Raw genomic sequence first — 23,423 nt, 5'->3', positions numbered from 1 at the left:
AAACAGCCAAGTCAACTTGGTGAGATGGACCCTCAGAGGGCTCAGTGATCGAGTGAAAAACGATGGTCACTCCGGAGCTCCCTGTATCCCACAATGCATTGCAATGGTGCATGGAAAATATGTCCATGTGGTGGTGATAATGAAGCCCAAACACCATTGGCTGCTGTATATATATACCACCAAAGAAGAAGAAAATGAATTAAGCAGCCAGCACGGTGTTTGAATGCTATACCAAAATGCTTTTAGAATTGTGAAAATCATCATTGCTATTAAAAAATAAAAATAAAAAAATTAGACTGTATGTGGCCGTTATGGCAAAATGTATGGAATCACAATAGGGCCTAAATTAAAAAAAACACATGAATGATAAATATAAAGAGAAATAAATGAATAAATAATAATAAAGTAACTTTTTTATTGCCTTTCACTTTTGCCATAAAAAAGGGGAACAAATTTTTTTCATCATTTCTATTTCACTTTATCTTTTGTATTTTGCTTTTAATGAAAGGAATGGTCTGTCAATCAAATGGCATTGGGAGGGACTTAAACTAAACTTCATATAGGTTTAATGCATTTAAACAACAAATTTGTATACAAATTATAAGGTATCGACAAATACCGTAAATAAAGAATTGCCCAAATAAAATTTGATACAAATCTAATAATTTGATCATTCCCAGGTACAGACGTATTGCCATCAAGCGCAGAATACGTCTCCGGCTTATTGACATGAGTCGCCGTGCATTTTGTGCGATGTAGAATAATGGCCTGGCCACGGCTCCCCCCAATAAATTTGTTGGCCACCCACGCGCTAGTGTAATGTTAGATTGTAGTAGCTGCAGAACTCAAAATGTTGACTAGACTATTATTAACTATGCACATTAACACAATATAATAGTGTACAAAATACAATATTACACAATCAACAAAAGAATATCAGTAGGTGTGTCCTTAAGTCAATCTGACAGTTTTCTACTGACCTGTTTACTACTACAACATAGTATAAATCTGAAATTATGGCTTTTATTTTTTGGTGTGCCACCCCAAGGTTTTAAGTGGCCCCATTTGGCCACCCCATGAAGAATTTCTGGAGGCGCCACTGATTTAAAATAGGCAATATCGCGCTACTCCAACACCTTGTGGTTGTTCCATGATTTTCTTGCCTGTGAGTGAACGAGGGCAGGAGTGTTCCATTTACGTCTTTCGCTCCCCCTCCGCCCACTTTCCCTCCACCCTCCAAGTGGCCTCAGTGTGATATCATCGCAAGTGCTTAGGGCAAGTGAGCGAGGGCAACTCAAACTGTGATTGGAACGCAGCCTGAGTATCAGTCGTTTAGCATCGCTTAGCTCCGCTTAGCTGTTTGTTAGCTTCACTTAGCTCTCCTGCGGTTTTCACGACACTAAGCTCGCTATTTTTACAGCTCACTTGCTACTTTGCACGTCGGCTAGCGTTTATTTCGAACACATGAGCGAACGTGCTTTCCATTAGTGTTGTATCGGTCGCGAACGATTCGTTCTTTTTGAACGAATTGTTTGGGTGAACGAGACCGAACTAATCACCATCTGCACTGATTCGTTCTATGAAGTTGGTGGCGCTTGTTCGCTGCGTGGGAGGGCGTTGAGCAAGCGGCAGCGTCTTCTGACATCGCACACGACCAATCAGACGCCAGCCTCATCGCGGGCAGGGGAGGGAGCGGAAACAGAATCATGGCGTATGTCACTCATTTCCACGTGTGGCCAATAAGCAGCCAGCGTGCAGGGAGGGGGGAAAGACTGAGTTTTGTCACTTCCCGTTCAGTGATTCGGTCCTCCGGTTCCTGACCTAGCTTGCTGCTAACTTGACTTTCCAGTAATGACTATGCGGTGAACGAGTCATAAAATGAAAGGAAACGACTTTGTCACATATTTGTTAACGTGGAGCCTATCAAATGCTGCTCAAAAAGACAAAAACACCACACAAATCTAGCGAGCATGGTTTAGTGTTCTACTTTTCTCAACAGACTCGGGACTGTGCCTATAACGATATACTATCAAATTTACAGTAATTTAAAACACGCGTAGCTACGAGGCAAGCAAAACCTGAGCTGCGGTCGCGTGACGGCAGTGAAGCGGGCAGAGAACTGTCACTATATGGAGGCTTCATGGCAGCGATATGTACCTCATATGTGCACAGAAAAAAAATAATATTTAGTATGATCACCATAATACTGATTTGCAATGAAACTGTATATACATGTCAATTTTTTCCGAGTGTTTTTTTTTTTTTTTTTTCGTGTCAGAGGGTGTCGGTTGGTTTGACAAATTATGTTAATCCGTCCATCATGTGCTACTCAAGCGCCCCAAAAACAAAGCGCGCGGACACGGGAGATGTCGCAATATGTCTACATTTTTCTTAACAGACTAATGAGAGTAGAAAGGCGAAATCATAAAGCAAACAATTATTTCTCGTCAGCATTTGACGATCTGAGATGCGGGGACGACAGGGGAGCTGACCGGATTATTTTATTTATTAATACCAGTGCAAAAATTCAAAACGATCATCTTAATAATAAAAAACAAAAATACAACAGAGCGAGAGGTTAATATGATGTGTTGGCCGTTCCATAATTAGAAATTAAACTTTCGATTTATTTTTATTTTCGTGACAGCAAGCATGCCGCGTTGGCTGTTAGCAGCAGCATTGTATATGTGAGCAAGATCATGCTAAAGAAAGTCCGTGCGCCCCCGACCCCAAACCCCGACTTCCCCCTCAAAAGGAAAATGTTTAACCGTGTCCTAATTCGAAATGCAAGCACGAGCCATGACTTTGAGCCCATAGAACTAGGACAGACGACGCGGAAGTTCTCCCTCGCTTTTGCAGCAGCGGGAGGGAGACGAGGCTGTCTCTGAGAGCAGAATGATATCGCCTGTCACTCATTTCTGAAACTACGACGAGTGGTCAATGTGCAAGAGAGGGAGGGACCAAGCAATGTCACTTCCCGTTCAGTTATACTGCGAAGCGGTCTTTGGTGAGTCGTTCGGCAACGTCACTTCCCGTTCACTAACCGAACGATTCATTTGGGTGGGTAGGGAGATGAGGGGGGCGAACGATTCGTTGAACGATTCGTTTGAACGAATCGTTTTACTGAACGAACCGGAATGGATTCGTTTACTCAAGTGAACGACAGATCCCGTCACTACTTTCCATGAGAGCCAAAGTGCAGTGAGGGAGAAGTTGAGAACAGGCCTCTAATGCCTCTTTTAACTTTCTTCTTCTTCACACCGAACATAAAATACACAACAGCACATCCTGTGGCGAAAAAATGTAGTACAATTCCAATCAGTCATACAATAACACTCAAAAGCTGGTTAACAGCAAAAGCATATCATGTTCATCATATAAATACTGATTTCTGGAGTTAATCCCACATACTTCAGAATTAGTATTATAATATGTTGAGTAAATACTACATAATAAAGATTCTACACTAAGAATAGCTTTCAAATGACACTCTTCATGACAAATATGATTGGCAATGAATAATTATTATAATTATTATACTACTATGTTATATAGTAGTATACTATAATAATACTGCTAGATTTTTTTTTTTTTTAAGAATTGTTTTGAATAATGTTGGAAAGGCAAAGTCAGTGTTCTGAATCTCTTTACTTTCCATTCTTTTGCACTAGTAAATGCTATCAGCATTTAACCTCATTGTTTATTTGCAATTCATTATTGTTATTTACATGATTATTTGTACTCTAATAAAGAATTTAAGTGCTCCAAAATAGTTTTGTGAATTAATAACCGTCAACAAAAATTTCATTGCTGAATTAGTTTTTTTTTTTTTTAAATGATTAGATTAGTCGATTAATCGTAAAACTAGTCGACTGACTAATCAGGAGAAAATTTGTTGTTTAAGACAGCCGTAGTGTACCAGAACATATTTCCTCCACACCCTTCTCACCTTTTTAACCTCTGACCCATGAAGAGGGCCCCTGGATATGATCGCCTTAGGCCCTAAAATTGCCAAGTCCGCCACTGCACACACACACACTTGTTCACAGCCCGACAGAAATACAACATGCACCCCCCCCCCCCCCCTTTAAAAGACGAGGAGTAATAGAATTTTTTTTCTGCCAGCAGCAGCCACTGTACAGGCCCTGACAAAATTCTTGTCGCTTATCCATTTAGTAGAAACAGTTGCTAATAACCTGACTTTTAATTATTCAATTGGTTTCAGAAATGGTTCATATGAAAGCTAAGACCCTCCCAAATGATGTTGAATGTACAAAAATTAGGGCTGTCAAACGATTAAAATTTTTAATCGAGTTAATCACAGCTTAAAAATTAATCGTAATTAATCGCAATTCAAACCATCTATAAAATATGCCATATTTTTCTGTAAATTATTGTTGGAATGGAAAGATAAGACACAAGACGGATATATACATTCAACATACTGTAGATAAGTACTGTATTTGTTTATTATAACAATAAATCAACAAGATGGCATTAACATTAACATTCTGTTAAAGTGATCCATGGATAGAAAAACTTCTAGTTCTTAAAAGATTAATGTTAGTACAAGTTATAGAAATTTTATATTAAACCCCTTTTAATGTTTTCGTTTTAATAAAATTTGTAAAATTTTCAATCAAAAAATAAACTAGTAGCCCGCCATTGTTGATGTCAATAATTACACAATGCTCATGGGTGCTGAAGCACATAAAATCAGTCGCACCCAAGCGCCAGCAGAGGGCGACAAAACTCCAAAAAACACAAGTAACAAGTGGACATTACACTGTGCTGTCATTTTAATCTGTTTGAGCGGGGCATGTGCGTTAATTGCGTTAAATATTTGAACGTGATTAATTTTAAAAAATAATTACCGCCCGTTAACGCGATAATTTTGACAGCCCTAACAAAAATATATTTGTTTCACTAACAAACGATTGATCATTTAATGAAGACATAAAGGTCAAGTTTCGGCAAGACAAAAGTTTTGTCGCCTACAGAAAGTAGTGTGAAAATTGAACAAAAAATGTACTTCAAATACAAAAATATGTTACATAACATAAGCGAATTAAGTAGTGGTGCTGTGAGATCCAAATTTAATATTTTGTATGACTTCCATGGGCTTGAAGGACTGCATCCATGCGGTTCGGCAAGGATTCATACAAGTCATCAGGAACATCAAAGAAAGCAGTCTTGCATGCCTCCCAGAGTTCATCAACATTCTTGGGTTTCGTCTTCCATGCTCATGCTCAATGATGCTCATGTCTGGTGACTGGGCTGGCCAGTCCTGGAGGATCTTGATCTTCTTTGCCTTGAAGAACTTTGAGGTAGAGATTGACGTATGCGATGGAGCACCATCCTGCTGCAGAATTTGTCCCTTTTTATGGTTAGGAATGTAAGAGGCAGCTAAGATTTGTTGATATTTCATACTGGATGTAACCAGGTGACTGTGGTGTAATTAAATGGAAGATTCATATGAATAATCCACCTTTTGCCACTCTTCCAGCGTCCATCCTTTTGACAGCCTGTGGGCCTTGGCAAATGCCACACGGTTTTTTAATTGTCTGCACCCTGAGATAAATTGTTCCTCAGTTAGAATATGCATTTTTGATGGTATATTTGGTTTAATGAATAAAGCAATGTTAATTTTTAGGGTTGTTCCGATCATGTTTTTTTGCTCCCGATCCGATCCCGATCGTTTTAGTTTGAGTATCTGCCGATCCGATTGCTTTTTTTTGCTCCCGATTCAATTCCAATCATTCCCGATAATTTTTCCCGATCATATACATTTTGGCAATGCATTAAGAAAAAAATGAATAAAACTCGGACGAATATATACATTGTTTATTATGACAATAAATCCTCAAGATGGCATTTACATTATTAAGATTCTTTCTGTGAGGGATCCACGGATAGAAAGACTTGTGATTTTGTATATTGTGACTAAATATTGCCATCTAGTGTATTTGTTGAGCTTTCAGTAAATGATACTGAAGGTCATGCCCAAATGCATGATGGGATGTGGAACCATGACTGTGCGTAGTGCTACCAATTGATATATCTTCTCTGCGTTGGGAAATATTATATGGTGTTAAGAAAAAGATCAACTGCCAATTATTTCTAATCGTAGGGAGAGCCAATTAAAAAAAGGCTCCAAAGGCTGCCAAAATTCACTCTACTCATTTTACGCTTTATATTGGTATAGATACTCTATATAGGTAAAACGGCGCCATTATAGATTGAGCGCGACATTGCGTGAGTGGGTCGTGCAGCGCATGCATTAATTGCATTAAATATTTTAACGTGATACCTTTTTTTAAAAAACTAATTACCGCCGTTATTGGGATAAATTTGATGACCCTACCTTAAGCCTAAAGACTCTGGATAAGTGTAACATATTATGTCTGTAACGTTAAATACAATTAGAAAACGATTTAATTTTAAAAAAAAATATATATATATATATATATATATTAAAAAACGCATGGCCGATATTTTTTTGCCGATTCCGATACTTTGAAAATGACGTGATCGGACCCGATCGACATCTCTATTAATTTTTGTTGTCTACCTGCAATTAATTCATTTTCTCTTCCAGAAATAAAGAAAAACAAGATCAGACAGACCTTTTAATATGACACATGGGTTGGTGTGTGCGCTCGTAGGGAGGAGGGACAAAGGCGGGTAATGGATAAATATCCCCTCTGCTCTTCCTTCTCGCATCACATTGTCTCACTTCATCTTCCCTACCAAGGTAAGTAAGGCCTAACAATAGTCTTTTGTGCTTAAAATAATAATTTACACTACATTTGATTAGTTTTAACTTGCAATTTAATCACAATATTTCATTACGAAATTTGACTTCTTGCAAGTTTTGGTTGCTTTTTAATTGTGGAACTTAATTATTTGTTGTGATCGTAAATGACATTGAGGTATGCCTGATCTCATCTGTTAATTGTGTGACTGTTTGCGTTATTTTGAATGAAATTAAAAGAATGCATATTGCTTTGTACCCCACATAATTGCTGCCATGTTGTTCTGTCACGTCTGCCATCACTCGGCCGTGTTTGGCTAAGGCAAGAATGCAATGCGCACTACAAAAAGGGTGTGTACGAGGGATGGCAGGCCAGTTGACAGCTTGATGTTACCCATCAGGCCTAAGACATCCTAATGCGAGCTAAGCATATGCATTAAAAAAAAGACAAAAAAACGAATGCATCATGATAAGATCCACTCGTGAGTAATTCAATAAATACTCGCCGAGGGGGACGGTTCCATTCTGGGAAAGGCCAGACAGTCATCAATGCAGTGGAATGTTTCTGGAGTGGAAAGTGTATTAAGATCCTTTAGGGGCCCCCAAAAGGTTTTATTTTTGTCTTTCAGGGTCAACTCAGATAGCCAAGATGCCTGAGAAAGTGTAAGTGTTACATTTGTCATCTCTCGTTAATGTGTATTTTTAGAGTATGATTAGGAAAGAATCAGTGTGGTTACATTAATGCCATTGTTTTCATTGTTTCCATTATAGGGCTGAGGTAAGACTTTGAAATGTGTTCAGTCTATACAACGGCAATGACTTACTTGTAACGTGTGCTTCTTATCGTTACCTGCAAAGAAATCTAAAATATCAGCTTCTCGCAAGCTCATGTTGAAGGTGAGAGATCAATCGTGCTTGCGTGAATGGGCGGGAAATCAACCGTTTCAGTTGTTGTGGTGCAGAGCCTGATGGTGGCCAAGGCCAAGGAGGATCTCGAGCAGGAGCAGGTGGAGAAGGAGGTGCAAAAGGAGAAGTACCTGGAGGAAAAAGCACCGGCGTTAAACATCAACTCAATGGGCGTGGAGGAGCTGCAGGTGCTCGACTATGCTTAGATATTTATTCAGTTAATATTGATACTAGAGATGTCCCGATCGATCGGCATCCAGATCGATCGGGTCCGATTACAAAGTAAGTAAGATTTTCAAAGTATCGGAATCAGCAAAAAAATATCGGCCAGCCATGCCTTTTTTTAACATATATATATATATATATATATATATATATATATATATATATATATATATATATATATATATATATATATATATATATATATATTTTTTTTTTTTTTTTTTTTTTTTTTAAATTAAATCGTTTTCTAATTGTATTTAACGTTACAGACATAATATGTTACACTCATCCAGAGTCTTTAGTTTAGGCTTAAGGTAGGGTTATCAAATTTATCCCGATAACGGCGGTAATTAATTTTTTAAAAAATGTATCACATTAAAATATTTAACGGAATGAATGCATGCGCTGCACGACCCACTCACGCATTGTCGCGCTCAATCTGTAATGGCGCCATTTTACCTATATAGAGAGCTTAAAGGCAGCGTAAAATGAGTAGAGTGAATTTTGGCAGCCTTTGGAGCCTTTTTTTTAAAAGGCTAAAGCCTTACAATCCCTCTCCCTACTATTAGAAATATCATGGGAAGCAATGTGGGGAAGCAAGGTAGCAATTGATCTTTTTCTTAACACCTTATGTTATTTCCCAACGCAGAAGAGATATATCAATTGGTAGCACTACGCACAGTCATGGTTCCACTTCCCATCATGCATTTGGGCATGGCTACAGTATCATTTACTGAAAGCTGAAATACACTATATGGCAATATTTAGTCACAATATACAAAGTCACAAGTCTTTCTATCCGTGGATCCCTCTCACAGAAAGAATGTTAATAATGTAAAAGCCATCTTGAGGATTTATTGTCATAATAAACAAATACAGTACTTCTGTACTCTATGTTGAATGTATACATTCGTCCGAGTTTTATTCATTTTTTTCTTAAACGTTGCCAAAATGTATATGTTCGGGAAAAATTATCGGGAATGATGGGAATTGAATCGGGTGCAAAAAAAAGAAATCGGATCGGGAAATATCAGGATCGGCAGATACTCAAACTAAAACAATCGGGATCGGATCGGGAGCAAAAAAAACATGATCAGAACAACCATAATTGATACCTGTATCGGTACAGATACTGTGCTAAAATGACGTCATGGGTATCGTTAGGATGCTGCGCAACTTGTATTTTTCAAGAGCTAGTTTCCAGCTGCTGGTCACCCGAACCAAAATGGCCGCCAGCTATGCACACCTTTGTAAAAAAAAAAAAAAAAAAAAAAAAATGTGGCATCCAAGCGGAAATTGTATTGCATTTCTGTTGATTTTCAATGAGTTTATCACTAGTAGACATAAGACGTCCATTTAAAGTGGAGGGTTGGCAAAGATTGTTCAAATGAATGAATGTTCATTGGCTGCCAACACTCCCGGTTTGAATTGATTGGACGTCCAACGCCGTCAATGGCACAGAATGAGTTAAGCAGACGTGTCCAAAATCCGGCCTGGGGGCCAAATGCGGCCCGTGGTCAAATTTCATCCGGCCCCCAGCCTCTGTCATGAAATCAATAACATCTGGCCTGCACACAGACTTAATAAATTGGTCAGCAGTACTGCAACCAGCATATGAAGTAACTTACACACGAAATGCTGCTCCTCATTTACCCACTAAAAGGCAGCAGCACTTTAACCCTTTGTTGCCAAATATATCGCATTTGATACACCTAAAATTTCATGATTTTCAGACTAATTTAGAATTTTGACATTTCTTTTTGAAAAAAAAAAGGACGGATGCAAGTTGACACATGCATCTGCAGGTTCCATGAGAAAAAAATATATTTTAGCATGGGTTATAGATATTAGAGCGCTTCTTACACATATTCATTTTGACTTTTCTTTTCACAAATTTGAAAAAAATGGTTTCATTAGGACCTTATTTTTCAAATTTTGGGATTCTCTGATAATTGCTTCATGTTGCAGGTATTTAAGGGCTAAGCAGCATTACTCCATGTGACCATCTACTTCCAATTTTCTAAAATGGCGACAATCAACAAAAAAAAGTTGACTGTGACGGCCGACGCTTCAAGGATAGGTGGAAATTGGACTATTTCTTCACTAAAATACGCAACAACTGTATCTTGCCTCATTTGCAAAGAGACAGTCGCTGTTTTGAAAGATTTCAATGTGAGGCGATATCACCAAACAAGACACGTTGATATGTATGACAAGATTACAGGGAAGATACGCAGCGAGAAATTGAAGCAACTTAAAGCTAGATGAATTTCACTACAGTAGTACTGTATTTCGCAAGAGCCCGAGAGTCGCAAGAGAACGCCGCAAAGGCTAGTTGCGAGATTGTTGAAATTATTCATTTAAAAACAATAACAAAGCAAATGTGACACACTGAATGGCTTGCAAAATTTTGCTTAAATACATTGTTTTACGTAAAGGACGTCAACCAAGTTTGCCCCCCCCCCCTCCACATTTTTACCACGCCAAATCTGGCCCCCTTTGCAAAAAGTTTGGACACCCCTGGTCTAACGAGACAAGCTATGATACCACGAACCGTAATTTCTGGACTATAGAGCACACCTGCCAAATTTCACAGACTTTTAGAAATAAATCCACATATATGCCGTACATGACTATAACCCGCATGTCCATATCTCAACATTGGGTATTTGCATAGATGTTAAACAGAAATATTTGATTAAAAATATATTTATTAACCAGATACACCCATCAACATCACCAACTCGTGTTGTCTGAATGCTTAAAAATAAACTAACTACATTTGCAAATATATATAATCCACTTTACCTTACCGTCCAAACTTGAAAAGGATGAAATTCTCTTAAAAACAGCTAGCGCTAGTTCTTATATAACAGCTCTGCTGTAGCCTACTGTGGCAATAAAGTCCTCCGAGTGCTAGTTGAAAATGGCTAATCAACGTTAGCATCGCGTTCTCTTGTCGTAGCAAATAGTGGATGCGCATCCATTTAAAATTTTGTAGCACCATATAGTGTCAGATGGCGCAATGGAGCTATAAAATGTGTAAAATGTGAGTGTTTGAGTAAGCCTGATGAGCTTCCGGCAAGCTTTATCAGTGCTAGTGTAGCTGCTGAGAGCTATGTTATGGCAAAATTTGGAAAGCCATTCATTAAAATATGTCTATCCATTCAAAAAAAAAAAAAAAAAAAATCTATATATATTTTTAGGGCTGTCAAAATTATCGCGTTAACGGGCGGCAATTATTTTTTAAAATTAATCACGTTAAAATATTTGACGCAATTAGCGCACATGCCCCGCTCAAACAGATTGAAATGACAGCACAGTGCAATATCCACTTGTTACTTGTGTTTTTTGGAGTTTTGTCGCCCTCTGCTGGCGCTTAGGTGCGACTGATTTTATTGGCTTCAGCCCCCATGAGCATTGTGTAATTATTGACATGAACAATGGCGGGCTACTAGTTTATACTTTGATTGAAAATTTTACAAATTTTATTAAAACGAAAACATTAAGAGGGGTTTTAACATAAAATTTCTATAACTTGTACTAACATTTATCTTTTAAGAATTACAAGTCTTTCTATCCATGGATTGCTTTAACAGAATGTTAATAATGCCATCTTGTTGATTTATTGTTATAATAAACAAATACAGTACTTATGTACCGTATGTTGAATGTATAAATCCATCTTGTGTCTTATCTTTCCATTCCAACAATAATTTACAGAAAAATATGGCATATTTTATAGATGGTTTGAATTGCGATTAATTACGATTAATTAATTTCTAAGCTGTGATTAACTCGATTAAAAATTTTAATCGTTTGACAGCCCTAATTTTTTTTAAAAAGCCACTTCGTTATAATAGCCGCGTACAATTGGCGAGAAAAAAGTAGCGTCTTATAGTCCGAAAAATACGGGTAGTTTAAATTCAAGTATGCACTAATTTAGTATTAAAAGCTTTTCTTTTTCATTAAAAAAAAAAAAAAACATGGTATCAGTACTGTCTCGGCATTTCAGGAGCCGAGAAGTGATCAAAGTTGGCATCTAAGCACATTCACTGGTGCTCCATTGTCTCAGATCCCATTTTTCAAAAGTTAATAGAAATCCCATACAATTTCCAGAAAAAGTGTGACATTAACAAATGCTTGGCAGAAATTTGCCCAAAATGACAGATTTTTGAACATTTAGACGTTTTTGTACCTACACTGACTATAGGCTTGTCAAGCAAATTTCATGTTGCCAAGTGAAACTACTCTTAGGGCTTAACCTGAAATTTGAATAAATAGGCAACTATTCTGATCCTTTTAAAGTTAATCTCTATTAATCGCGACTGGAATAGGGGTGCCTCAAGGCAACCAGCCATTGACTTCCACTTACATTTTTATGTTCCTTGAGCGCAGCAGCTATGAGCATAGGCGAGCTAGGCGGTGGCTTAAGGTGCCATCTAGTGGAGGGGCGCCAAATTTTTGGGGGGGAAACAAAAATAAACGGTTTTTAACCTATCAAGTACATTTCAATATGCTACATGCAAAAAAATATATCATTAAATGGGGCTTTGCTAGGCAGAGATAGTAAAATTCCTTTTTTTTTTTTTTTTTTTTTTTTTTTTTTTTTTTTGGAATGGAGTATCTTCTGCACACCACACAGCCCGAACCGTTTGAACGATTGGCACCGTTCGAACATCGAAATGACCGGAATTTTCGCGGGATGCAGGGAATTTTTCAAATGAACCCTCAAAAAATGTGTTGCCCGTAAACACAGATTTTTTGAGGAGGGGAAAAAAAAAAAAATTCTGAAACACTACTTGTCCTACAATTTATGATGAAATCACAAGATTCACACTTCAAAAATTCCAGAAGCAGCAGCCTAAAAGTTGTATACAGAATTTGGCAAAAACATACGGTTCCCCTAAAATTCACCAAAAACTTGCCCATGCATTTTCTAATGGGGCACCATTGACAGCCATTTACGTCCAAATTTCCCATTCATTTTCAGTGGCTGGAAAACATAGGTCCTTGTGATTTTTTACCATTTACCACGACGGCCCATTGTCATTCACCTGGCACCAAAGTAAGTCGATGCCATTGATGGCAATGTACGTCCAAATTTCCCATTGATTTTCAATGGCAGAAAAACCTGTGTAGTTGTGATTTTTGACCAAAAATTTACCATTACAGCTCATTGACATTCAACTGGTGCCCAGGTAAGTCGATGCCATTGACAGCCATGCAACCAGACATGTCCCCTAAAATATCCCAAATCAACAGTGACCTGATATCAACAGGATGTTTACCCGAAATGTCCCCAAATTAACAGGAAGTATTCCCCAAATGTCCCCAAATCAACAGAACGTGTCCCTGAATTTTCTCCAAATCAACAGGAAGTGACCTGATAGACCAGTACCTACCACAGCAAAGTCCCATCGTAATTTCTCCAGAAATTGCACTTTCTAGTTTTCAAAAGGACTTCCGGTCCGAATCCGTGACCATGAGTCAGATCATAACCTGGCACCCTACTCTTGTCCTTTAATTGACAGTGAAAGGTGTTGGCAGCTAGCACTGTTGCTAAATGTCTCACTTCTGTTTCTGTCAATACACATTTAACACTTTTAAAGGCGGTGGAGGGGAAAAGGGCACTTAAAATTTAAATCATTTTAGATGAACCATAAACAGTGACAGACGTAAACCCTTAAAGTTTTGAAAATACAATATTCACAACGGGGCAGCAGCTATCGATTATTTTAGTAGTCGATTAATCGACGAACTAGTTAGTTCGAATAATCGAGTAATCGGATAAGGAACATAAAAAATTAAAATACCTGACCTGAGCCTCAAACTGTATAAAAAAATTAATAAATGAGGATACAGTATATATACAACAAAAGAACAACTGGCTCACATAACAAAAGTCCGCTAGCTTAAATGCTTGAAAATGCCAACTTTTTTTTTTTTTTTTTTTAATGCTCTTAATAGTTCAAACACATATTCCCACAGAAAATGGCTAAAAACCGTATAGGCCCAAATATAAGACGGTGTTTTTTGCATTGAAATAAGACTGAAAAAGAGGGGGTCGTCTTATATTCGCGGTCTAGACATTATACCTATTCACGACGCTAGATGGCGCCAGATATCAATGAAGCAATATTCTGTCATGACAGCTCTTAGCGGTGTAGACCTTATACCCATTCACGACGCTAGATGGCGCTAGATATCATTGAAGCGATGTTCTGTCATGACAGAGCTCGGATATTTCAAGTTTAACCAGTTGGCATTATTTTATTGTAATGTTTTTCCTTATTCAGATTTGTTTCAAGACTACAGTTACAGTTAGACTTCACTTTGATGGTTAATGCAGTTATTGCCATTTTGTTGTTTTATCACAATAGATTGGTTTAATTACATTTCAAAAACCAGAAGTCATTCATTTACAAATGTGATTCCACTTAAGTTTACATATTTAAATGTTCAGATATTAAGATTTGAATGAGGCAAAATAACATGCTTTTTCTCTCAAATATATTGTTATAATTAGGGTTGTTCTGATCATGTTTTTTTGCTCCCGATCAGATCCCGATCGTTTTAGTTTGAGTATCTGCCGATCCCGATATTTCCCGATCCGATTGCTTTTTTTGCTCCCGATTCAATTCCAATCATTCCCGATCATTTTTCCCGATCATGTACATTTTGGCAATGCATTAAGGAAAAAAATGAATAAAACTCTGACAAATATATACATTCAACATACAGTACATAAGTACTGTATTTGTTTATTATGACAATAAATCCTCAGGATGGCATTTACATTATTAACATTCTTTCTGTGAGAGGGATCCACGGATAGAAAGACTTGTGACTTTGTATATTGTGACTAAATATTGCCATCTAGTGTATTTGTTGAGCTTTCAGTAAACGATACTGTAGCCATGCCCAAATGCATGATAGGAAGTGGAACCATGACTGTGCGTAGTGCTACCAATTGATATATCTTCTCTGTGTTGGGAAATAACACAAGGTGTTAAGAAAAAGCTCATTTGCTACCTTGCTTCCCCACATTGCTTCCTATGATATTTCTAAACATAGGGAGAGGGATTGTAAGGCTTTAGCCAATTAAAAAAGGCTCCAAAGGCTGCCAAAATTCACTCAACTCATTTTACGCTGTCTCTATATAGGTAAAACGGCGCCATTACAGATTGAGCGCAACTATGCGTGAGTGGGTCGTGCAGTGCATGCATTAATTGCGTTAAATATTTTAACGTGACACATTTTTTAAAAAATTAATTACCGCCGTTATCGGGATAAATTTGATAACCCTACCTTTAAGCCTAAACTAAAGGCTCTGGATGAGTGTAACATATTATGTCTGTAACATTAAATAAAATTAGAAAACGATTTAAATATATATATATATATATATATATATATATATATATATATATATATTAAATAATGGCATGGCTGATATTTTTTTGCCGATTCCGATACTTTGAAAATGACGTGATCCGACCCGATCGATCGGCACATCTCTCGTTATAATCATTTGTTTCGGATGTACTGTAATTATTTTCTGTATAAAATGAATTTGGTGTTCAAAAAGTCTTTTTTCAAACTTGAGTCTTGAAAAAGAGGGGGCCGTCTTATAATCAGGGCCGTCTTATATTCGGGCCAATACGGTATACCTTTAAACTTAAATTAAGAATGAATTAAATAAAACATAAGCTCAAACAAAAATTTAAGTTGGTCTTAACAGGGGCAGACTAGAGGGCAGTGTATCCACCCAAATCAATAAAACTAAATGCAAACACTTTCTAGACAAACCATGACAACGCCACTTTAATGAAACAAATACTCTAAGCATTAAAATTTAATTCAAGTATTTTTTTCTAATCGAATACTCGAGTTAATCGATTAATCGTTGCAGCACTAATTCGCAAGATATACAAAATAGTCATTTTTGGATATGTTCCTTGCTACACTTTCACCTAGGGCATCTAGTCACCCAGGGCCGGCTTGAGAGGGTTGAACCAGAGAAATTAATTTGTGTTTTCGGCTTACTTGATTCTCAATTATAGAGTATCTCACTTTACAGTTGTGCTCCAAGTTGCACGCACCGACAAACACTCAAAACGTCTGACAGATAAGTGTCACCAGTTTCTCATGTTCTTGTTCTTGCTTATATAGAAACTATGTGAAGAACTTCACTCCAAAATCGACGTTGTGGATGAAGAACGGTACGACATTGAGGCCAAGGTCCTGCACAACACCCGAGAGGTAAAAATCACACAAATGTTGGAAGTTATACATTTTTATACACGGTTCTTCCACTGTGCGCTTTAGATCAAAGATCTGAACATCAAGGTTCTGGACCTCAGAGGGAAGTTCAAGCGACCCAACCTTCGGCGGGTCAGGGTCTCGGCCGACGCCATCCTTCGCTCGCTTCTAGGCTCCAAGCACAAAGTGTCTCTGGACCTGCGAGCCAACCTTAAGTCAGTCAAGAAGGAAGATACAGAGAAGGTCAGTGTGCAGGAACAGGAACCCAGAGTCCGAAAGATTTCTCAGGAGTAACAGTGTCATCTTCAGGAGAAAACGGCGGAGGTGAGCGACTGGAGGAAGAACGTGGAGGCCATGTCTGGCATGGAGGGACGCAAGAAGATGTTTGACGCAGGGGGTCCCGCACAATAAATTCCTCATCGTAGAAGAAAGCATTTATAGGTCACACATGAAGACACTCTTTTCTCTCCACTTTAGTGTTTTCTTTCTTCGACACAGAAATAAACACGAAAGACAAACTGTGTTTCGTGTTTCATGGCAAGTCATCAAACTTGACTTTCATCCTCCGGCTACATACAATGACAGAAAACATTATTTCCAGAAGATCTTTGGTGTGAGCCTACCACTTCTGACTTGCTGAAAGTTGACATTTTCAAAAAACGATTATAACAATTCAGGGGCGTTACCGGGAGGGGTGGCAGTGAGTACTAACGGTAGTCTGGGCACCGCGTATGGTATCCCATTCATATAATACTGATGTGTTCTAAGTTTTAACCTTTGTATGGAGGTAGATGTGTCTTTATTATTCAATCAAAAAAAAAAAAGTTGCTTCAATCAAAATATATATTTTCAATCGAAGAAAAAGTCACTTCAATCAAAAAAAAATGTGTTTGAATGCAAAAATAAATTTGACATTCAAAAAAATATGTTTGAAAACTATTTTTCTTAAAATATAAATATATATTTTTTTTTTTTTTTTTTTTTTTGAGTCAAGTTTATTTTGATTGAAACAACATTTTTGATTGAAGTCATGTAATTTTGCGTTTGGACCATATTTTGGCTGGGACATTTGTGTCTATTATGCAATCAAATAATAAGTTGCTTCAAACAAAAAAATACATATATTAAAAAAGAAAAATCACTTTAATCAAAAATTTAAAAAATTGAATCGTAGAAATAAAAGTTTGAATGTGAAAAAATATTTGAGACTCAGAAATTTGCATTTGAACACTGTATTTTTCATTCAAACTGTTTTCTTTGATTGAAGCAATCCTTTTTGTGTTTGAGCCATATTAGGGGTAGGACATTTGTGTCTAAATCATTCAATTGCAATAAAAGTTGCTTTAATCAAAAAACTATTTTTAATCAAAGGAAAAAATCATTTTTTTTTTTTTTTAAGTGGAAAAAGTTTTTTAACGCACTTTTTTTTTTTAAGTGGAAAAAGTTTTGAAGGCACTTTTTTTCGATTGAATTATTTTGACACAAAGATTCAACTTCAACGCTAGTTCCGGTGTGTTTGAGTGGCAGGTGACTCTGCCAATGGCATAAAAGTATGAGGCAAGAATAATATATAATAATATTTCAAATTTAAAAAATATATTTTCAAATTAAAAAAAAATATTTTTGCAAATGAATTTTTCCTTTGATTAAAAATAGTTTTTTGATTAAATCAACTTTTATTGCGATTGAATGATTTAGACACAAATGTCCTACCCCTATTATGGCTCAAACAAAAAAAGGATTGCTTCAATCAAAGAAAATAGTTTGAATGAAAAATAAAGTGTTCAAATGTGAATTTCTGAGTCTCAGATATCTTTGCACATTCAAACCTTTTTTTCCACGATTCAATTTTTTAAAATTTTTGATTGAAGTGATTTTTCTTTTGAAAATATGTATTTTTTTTGTTTGAAGCAACTTATTTTTTTATTTTATAATAAAGACACAAATGTCCTAGCCAAAATGTGGTCCAAACGCAAAATTACATGACTTCAATCAAAAATGTTGTTTCAATCAAAAAAAAAACTTGACTCAAATCATAAAAAAATCTTAAATCAAAGAAAAATAGTTTTCAAATATATTTTTTTGAGTGTCAAATTTATTTTTGCATTCAAACATTTTTTTAATTGAAAATATATATTTTGATTGAAGCAACTTTTTATTTGATTGAAGCAACTTTTTTAATTGAATAATAAAGACACAAATCTACCTCCATACCTTTGCATTATTACCTCCTCTTTCACCTTAAGAAAAAAAAATGAAATATTGATTTGTTCCTAAGGGGCGCTACACACATTTATGCATATTTTTATTTTTTACATTTTATCAAAAGTTTTCACCAGCGTTCACCTGGCTGATGAGTTTGGAGAGTTTAGAAGCATTCTGAGCGGGTCAAAGTAGGGCTCAAAGTGTCGGCGGGACAAAGAATGACTGCTAGGGGGCGCTACATAGTGTATTTGGAATTTGTCTTTACACGGTATCAAAGATTGCACCTATCATTGATGATTTTGGTGCATTTTGAAGGAATCTAAGGGGTTAACTTGAGCTCAAAGGGGCTGCGGAACAAAGAATAACTATAATAATAAAACCGAGGAACCACAATAGGTTACCCAAAAAAACACATTGTCACCTGCATGTCCATACTGTTCAGTTATGGATGTGTTCTAAGTCAAATAAAATCAAATTTGCTTTTATTTGTTTGGACCAAATCACAACAACAGTTATCTCAAGGAGTGTTAGGTTTTGTGTTGGCTCCCTCCTAGTGTGTTCCTGTGATTACCCATTGATTTCACCTGTTGTGCCTGCTCCGAGTGTATCCGCCATACTGCATCCTTCTGTGTCACCCATCTGTTCCTCGTTGTCTCGTTACCCCCTGTCTCTGTGTGTATATAAGTTCCCAGTTTCTTTTCACTCCTTGTTGCGTCATTGTCAATCTCAAAGTCGATGTCCTGTCCAAGCCCTCGTGTACTAGTCCCTCAGATAAAATAAGTTTTGTTAGAACATTGCCTTTTTGATCCCCAGTGCTTTTCGTTGTACTTTGTGTTTTTGTTAGTTATTATTAAAACAATTTTTGAGTTCACCGCCACCTGCCTTGCCGCGTTTTGTTTCACTGCAGTGGCCCTACACTGGATTTCGACCTACTTGAGCATTGTTTTTTTTTTTTTTTGCCCCCCCAACCTCCCCAGGTGAGTCTAATGCCCACCCACACCTGGCATCCTGCTAACACCACAGTAACAATTAGTGTTTCCCTCATACTAGTCTCAGTATCAATACGGCACTAAAATGACATCGGTTTCAGCAAGTATCGTATTTTCTGGACTGTAGGACGCACCTTTTCCATAGTTTGGCTGTTTTTGGCACTTATACTCAGGAGCAACTTATGTTATATTTTATTTTGACAGCCACAACATTGTTATATTGTGTTGGTTTGTCAGGGAATGCGCGGGCAGGCAGTTTCTGTGGACCCAAAAGCAGAGAAACAAAAATGCAAGGCAGGAGGCAGATGGCGATGAACTCAAGAAACGTTTTAATTATAATTAACAAAATCACAAAGTACAAACAAAAGGGCTAGGGCTCAAAAGGCAATGTTCAAACAAAACTTACTTAAGCGAAGGGACTGGTACACGAGGGCGTGGAACGGACTTGACTTTGGCAGAGACAGACATAGACAATGACTCAACAAGGAGTGACAAGAAACTGGGTCATTATATACGCAGACAAGGGGTAACGAGACGAGGAACAGCTGGGTAACACAGGTGGATGCAGATTGCAGGATACACTGGGAAAACACACACAGGTGAGAGCAATGGGTACTCACAGGGACAAGTCACACTAGGAGAAACCAACACAAAACCTAACATGGTTAGGCTAATGTCATCTGAAAAACTGTATGTGCTACGTTAACAGATGCCTATTTAGCTGTTATTTTAACATATGTTTTTTCTTGGATTCTGATAGATTAAAAATTCTCCCCAAAAAATGCTTATTCATATTCTAATGTGACAGGTTTTTTTTTTCACTCTTCATTGCGCACTTTGGCTGGTCTGATTTATACTCATGTGCGATCTATAAGCCGAAAAATACGGTACTAAGAAGTAATGTGCCAATGCTGTGCAATATGTACTTTGAGATCTAGTTTCCAACTGACCCGAGATGATAAATTCAAATGAGTTTATCACTAGTAGATGTTAACCCTCCCACTTGAAATGGATTGGACGTCTGGTGCTGGACATGGCAGACAGTGAGTTAAGCAGTGTCTGGACAAGCCATGATAGTAATGACTTTACATTCGAGTATGCAGTAGTTTGGTATAATAATAATAATAATGATTAAAAAACAACAACAACAACAACAACTGACTGTTACTTGATACTGCAATTTGAAAACACTGTAGCCTACTGTAAACTAAATAGTCAAAAAAAAAAAAAGTTTGACCTTTAATTGGTATTTTTTACTAATTAATTACACAAATATCATCTAGAAACCGTGCAAAATGTATTGTTGATGAAAATACACCGCAAGTCTGATGTTGTTTTTTTTTTTTTTTAATATATCCTCCATTTTGACCTTATGCAAGTGGTCACCCTAACCTCAAGTGAATACCTCAGAAAAACACAAAAAAATATGATTTGTGCATTAAGACCTGCGCTATGAACAAGGCACGTGCCGGTATGATATTCTGACGGTATGATAACCTTAAGCCAAAATATCACGGTTTCACGGTATTGCAATCACAGCTCTAAAATGTGTTACTTTGAAAGGATTTTAAAAAATATACTGTATATATTCCATTGAACAAGATTTTTATTTTTCTTTTTTTTTTTTTTTTTTTTTTTTAAACCTGTCCTGTTCAGCTGTTTGACACAGAGAATGGAAGTCTAAGTGCCCAGATTCTGAACAGTTTTAATGTTTCACATTGAGAGTCTGACATACTCCCATTGTGATCATTCAAAATACCTTTTTATTATGACAAAGCAGCGAACAGGAAGGGATTATGGGGGGACAGAAGAAAAGAAATACAAGAGAAGAAGGAAAAGAAACACATACACAAACAACAACTAGAAATACATTGAACATCTAAACTAGTTACTAATATGCTGGTGCTATCGTCAGCGAGATGTATTTCCGGTTTACACCATGTGGGGGCCTATTGGCCAGTGAAAGAGGAGAATGGGGGTGGGGGTGTCTATAAGCTAAGTGATTGAAAGGGGTAGAGTGTACACAAATCAGTTCTGTGATCTAGAACCCAGTAATCGTGTGAATCTCTTATGAGTAAGCCCGTTGGCGACCAACCCTACGCCGCCGCATCGCCAATCCCGGCACCGGGACCCCCGACCCAAGAATGCCCTACCACATCCAGTAGCACGCAGGCCCCACCGGGCGCGCGACAGCCACGCAGACGGGCGGAGAAGCCGCGCGGGCGCCAACCCAGGGCCACAGCCCCCACCCAGCCAGCCCGGGGAGGGAGGGAGGGCGGGCGCGGGGGCGGGGGGCCATGCGCAGCCCATCCCTCCTCCCGCAGCCCAGCAAAGGAGCCATCGTCCCCCCCCCGGGACCCAGGGTGGTCCCCCGGGCCACCCGCGCACCCATCAACCGGCCTTCAGGGATGGCAGGAGGGGACGCATCACCAACCCCACGCCTACACCCACCCCCGCCCGCCCACCCGGGCCACGAGCCACAGCCCCCCAACCGGCACGGCACGCCACGGGACCCCCAGCGGCCCACCAAGCCCCAGGCAAGGCAGGGTCCCCCGCCGGTGCAGGCGACACCCCGCTGATACACCGGCGCCCAGTCAGCGACCCGCGACGGAGCGCAGGGCGGATGCCCAGCCAGAGAAGAGAGGGGAAGGCGGAGGCAGGAGAATGCCCAGGAACTGCCACGGGGCGATGCAAGATCGGAGACCCGACCCCCCCAACCTACTCCCGCGGCCGGCAGCCGAGGCAGAGGGGAGGCCACACCCCAGGAGCCACGCCATATAAAAAAGTGTGGGACCCACCTACCACCCTATTACTGTGGCTGCCAGGTTCCCGACTGGCAGCCATCACCCAGCACCGTGATGGGGGTGTGAGGGGAGGGATTTTTATTTTTCAAAACATATCAGCAAATTGGAACATGAGTATATCAAATTTAAAACAAAATATTATAGATTAAATAAATAAAAAATAGGTGAGCCTAAACCCACAGCCACAGCTCAACATTATTACCATCAGAACAAAATTGATTTTCCATAAACACCTCGTGTGTATGACTCGTATCATGTTTACATTATACATACACTCTCTCAACACAGACAGTTGCTAGAGAGAAAAAAAAAACATTCTATCACCGCTAGACACACTAAACACACTGGAGTTACCAACCTTTTTCTATTTTGTATAAATGCAAAATCATATTGGAGGTATTGCCTCCTCAGCAGCCACCCTCCACAAACATGTTTTACATGTCGGTTGGCCCTCCTCTAAGCCACGGCCATCTGTAATTTTTCTGTAGCCGATGTATTCCCATACCAGCGATTTCGATTTCTTCGCTGGGGGAAAGAGTTTCACCTCCACCAGCCATCGTATAGCACAGCTGACTCACTCATACTGAGCAGCACCCGGTGGGGGAGGGTTGAGCCTTACAGCTTGCCTGCGAGGGATTTCTCCATGCATTTTTGGGACAAAAAAATAGCTAATACCGCAGGGACAGTATGACTGAAAATGTTTGCAGTTTTGACACTTTGACATTTTCATACCACGGTATATAGTATGAACCTAGCTTTTTAGCCCCTAATTTTTAAGGCTTAGAAATGGCCAAAATTGGCCTAAAATGGCGCCTTCGTGCTTAAGTCTTCAACAGAAATATTTCTTATGGTAATAAAAATGTTATGTGGCTTTGGGCACAATTTTTAACTAAAAAAAACCTCATAATAGTGATAGAGGAGAATGAAACTGTAATGCTAATGCTTGGCCCTATTTGACCACACGCCCCATATTAGATGAGTGGCTACCAGGCTAGCAAGTTAGCATTTCCTCTCATGGCTGAAAGAAACAATTAGACTTAGTTTATGCATTTCCAAAAGCTTGTTAGTTCTCACTTTGACCACACGGTGGTAATGTCAACTCACAATCAATGTCAATGAATGCACTGCAGGACCAAGTAGTGTTTGGACAGAGCAGTTTGTCACTTCAAATTGGTTTATATAGCCCTTAATCACAACAAATGACTTTACATTACTCACTTTAAATGTTCAGCCAGCTCTAAGAAGAGTTGTGGTTACTCCCAACTTCAACAACTT

General features: G+C 38.4%; 1 protein-coding gene across 2 annotated transcripts; it reads left to right on the top strand.

The window, feature by feature from the left end:
• The first annotated feature begins 7,525 nt into the window (after positions 1 to 7,525).
• Positions 7,526 to 16,657, top strand: LOC130921748 (troponin I, slow skeletal muscle-like). 2 transcript variants are annotated; one of them, XM_057845995.1, is made up of 5 exons: positions 7,526 to 7,651; positions 7,717 to 7,848; positions 16,061 to 16,150; positions 16,217 to 16,393; positions 16,460 to 16,657. In XM_057845995.1, exons 1-5 carry the CDS (start codon positions 7,643 to 7,645, stop codon positions 16,559 to 16,561), a joined length of 510 nt encoding a protein of 169 aa, XP_057701978.1. In that variant the 5' UTR covers positions 7,526 to 7,642; the 3' UTR covers positions 16,562 to 16,657. The 2 variants fall into 2 exon arrangements, with proteins under 2 accessions (XP_057701978.1, XP_057701977.1); XM_057845994.1 differs by lacking the exon at positions 7,526 to 7,651 and having other exon boundaries at positions 7,671 to 7,848.
• Positions 16,658 to 23,423: the final 6,766 nt, after the last annotated feature.

The sequence above is a fragment of the Corythoichthys intestinalis genome, chromosome 9 (assembly GCF_030265065.1).
Source record: "Corythoichthys intestinalis isolate RoL2023-P3 chromosome 9, ASM3026506v1, whole genome shotgun sequence".
NCBI lineage: Eukaryota > Metazoa > Chordata > Actinopteri > Syngnathiformes > Syngnathidae > Corythoichthys > Corythoichthys intestinalis.
The sequence above is the reverse complement of the archived record's forward strand: the minus strand, read 5'-3'. Positions and strand labels throughout refer to the sequence as shown.

Coding starts and splice junctions, on each gene's coding strand:
- LOC130921748 (XM_057845994.1), top strand. CDS start 7,678: ATGGGCGGGAAATCAACCGTTTCAGTTGTTGTGGTGCAGAGCCTGATG. Junction 7,849..16,060: donor TGGGCGTGGAGGAGCTGCAG/GTGCTCGACTAT, acceptor TTGCTTATATAG/AAACTATGTGAAGAACTTCA. Junction 16,151..16,216: donor TCCTGCACAACACCCGAGAG/GTAAAAATCACA, acceptor TGTGCGCTTTAG/ATCAAAGATCTGAACATCAA.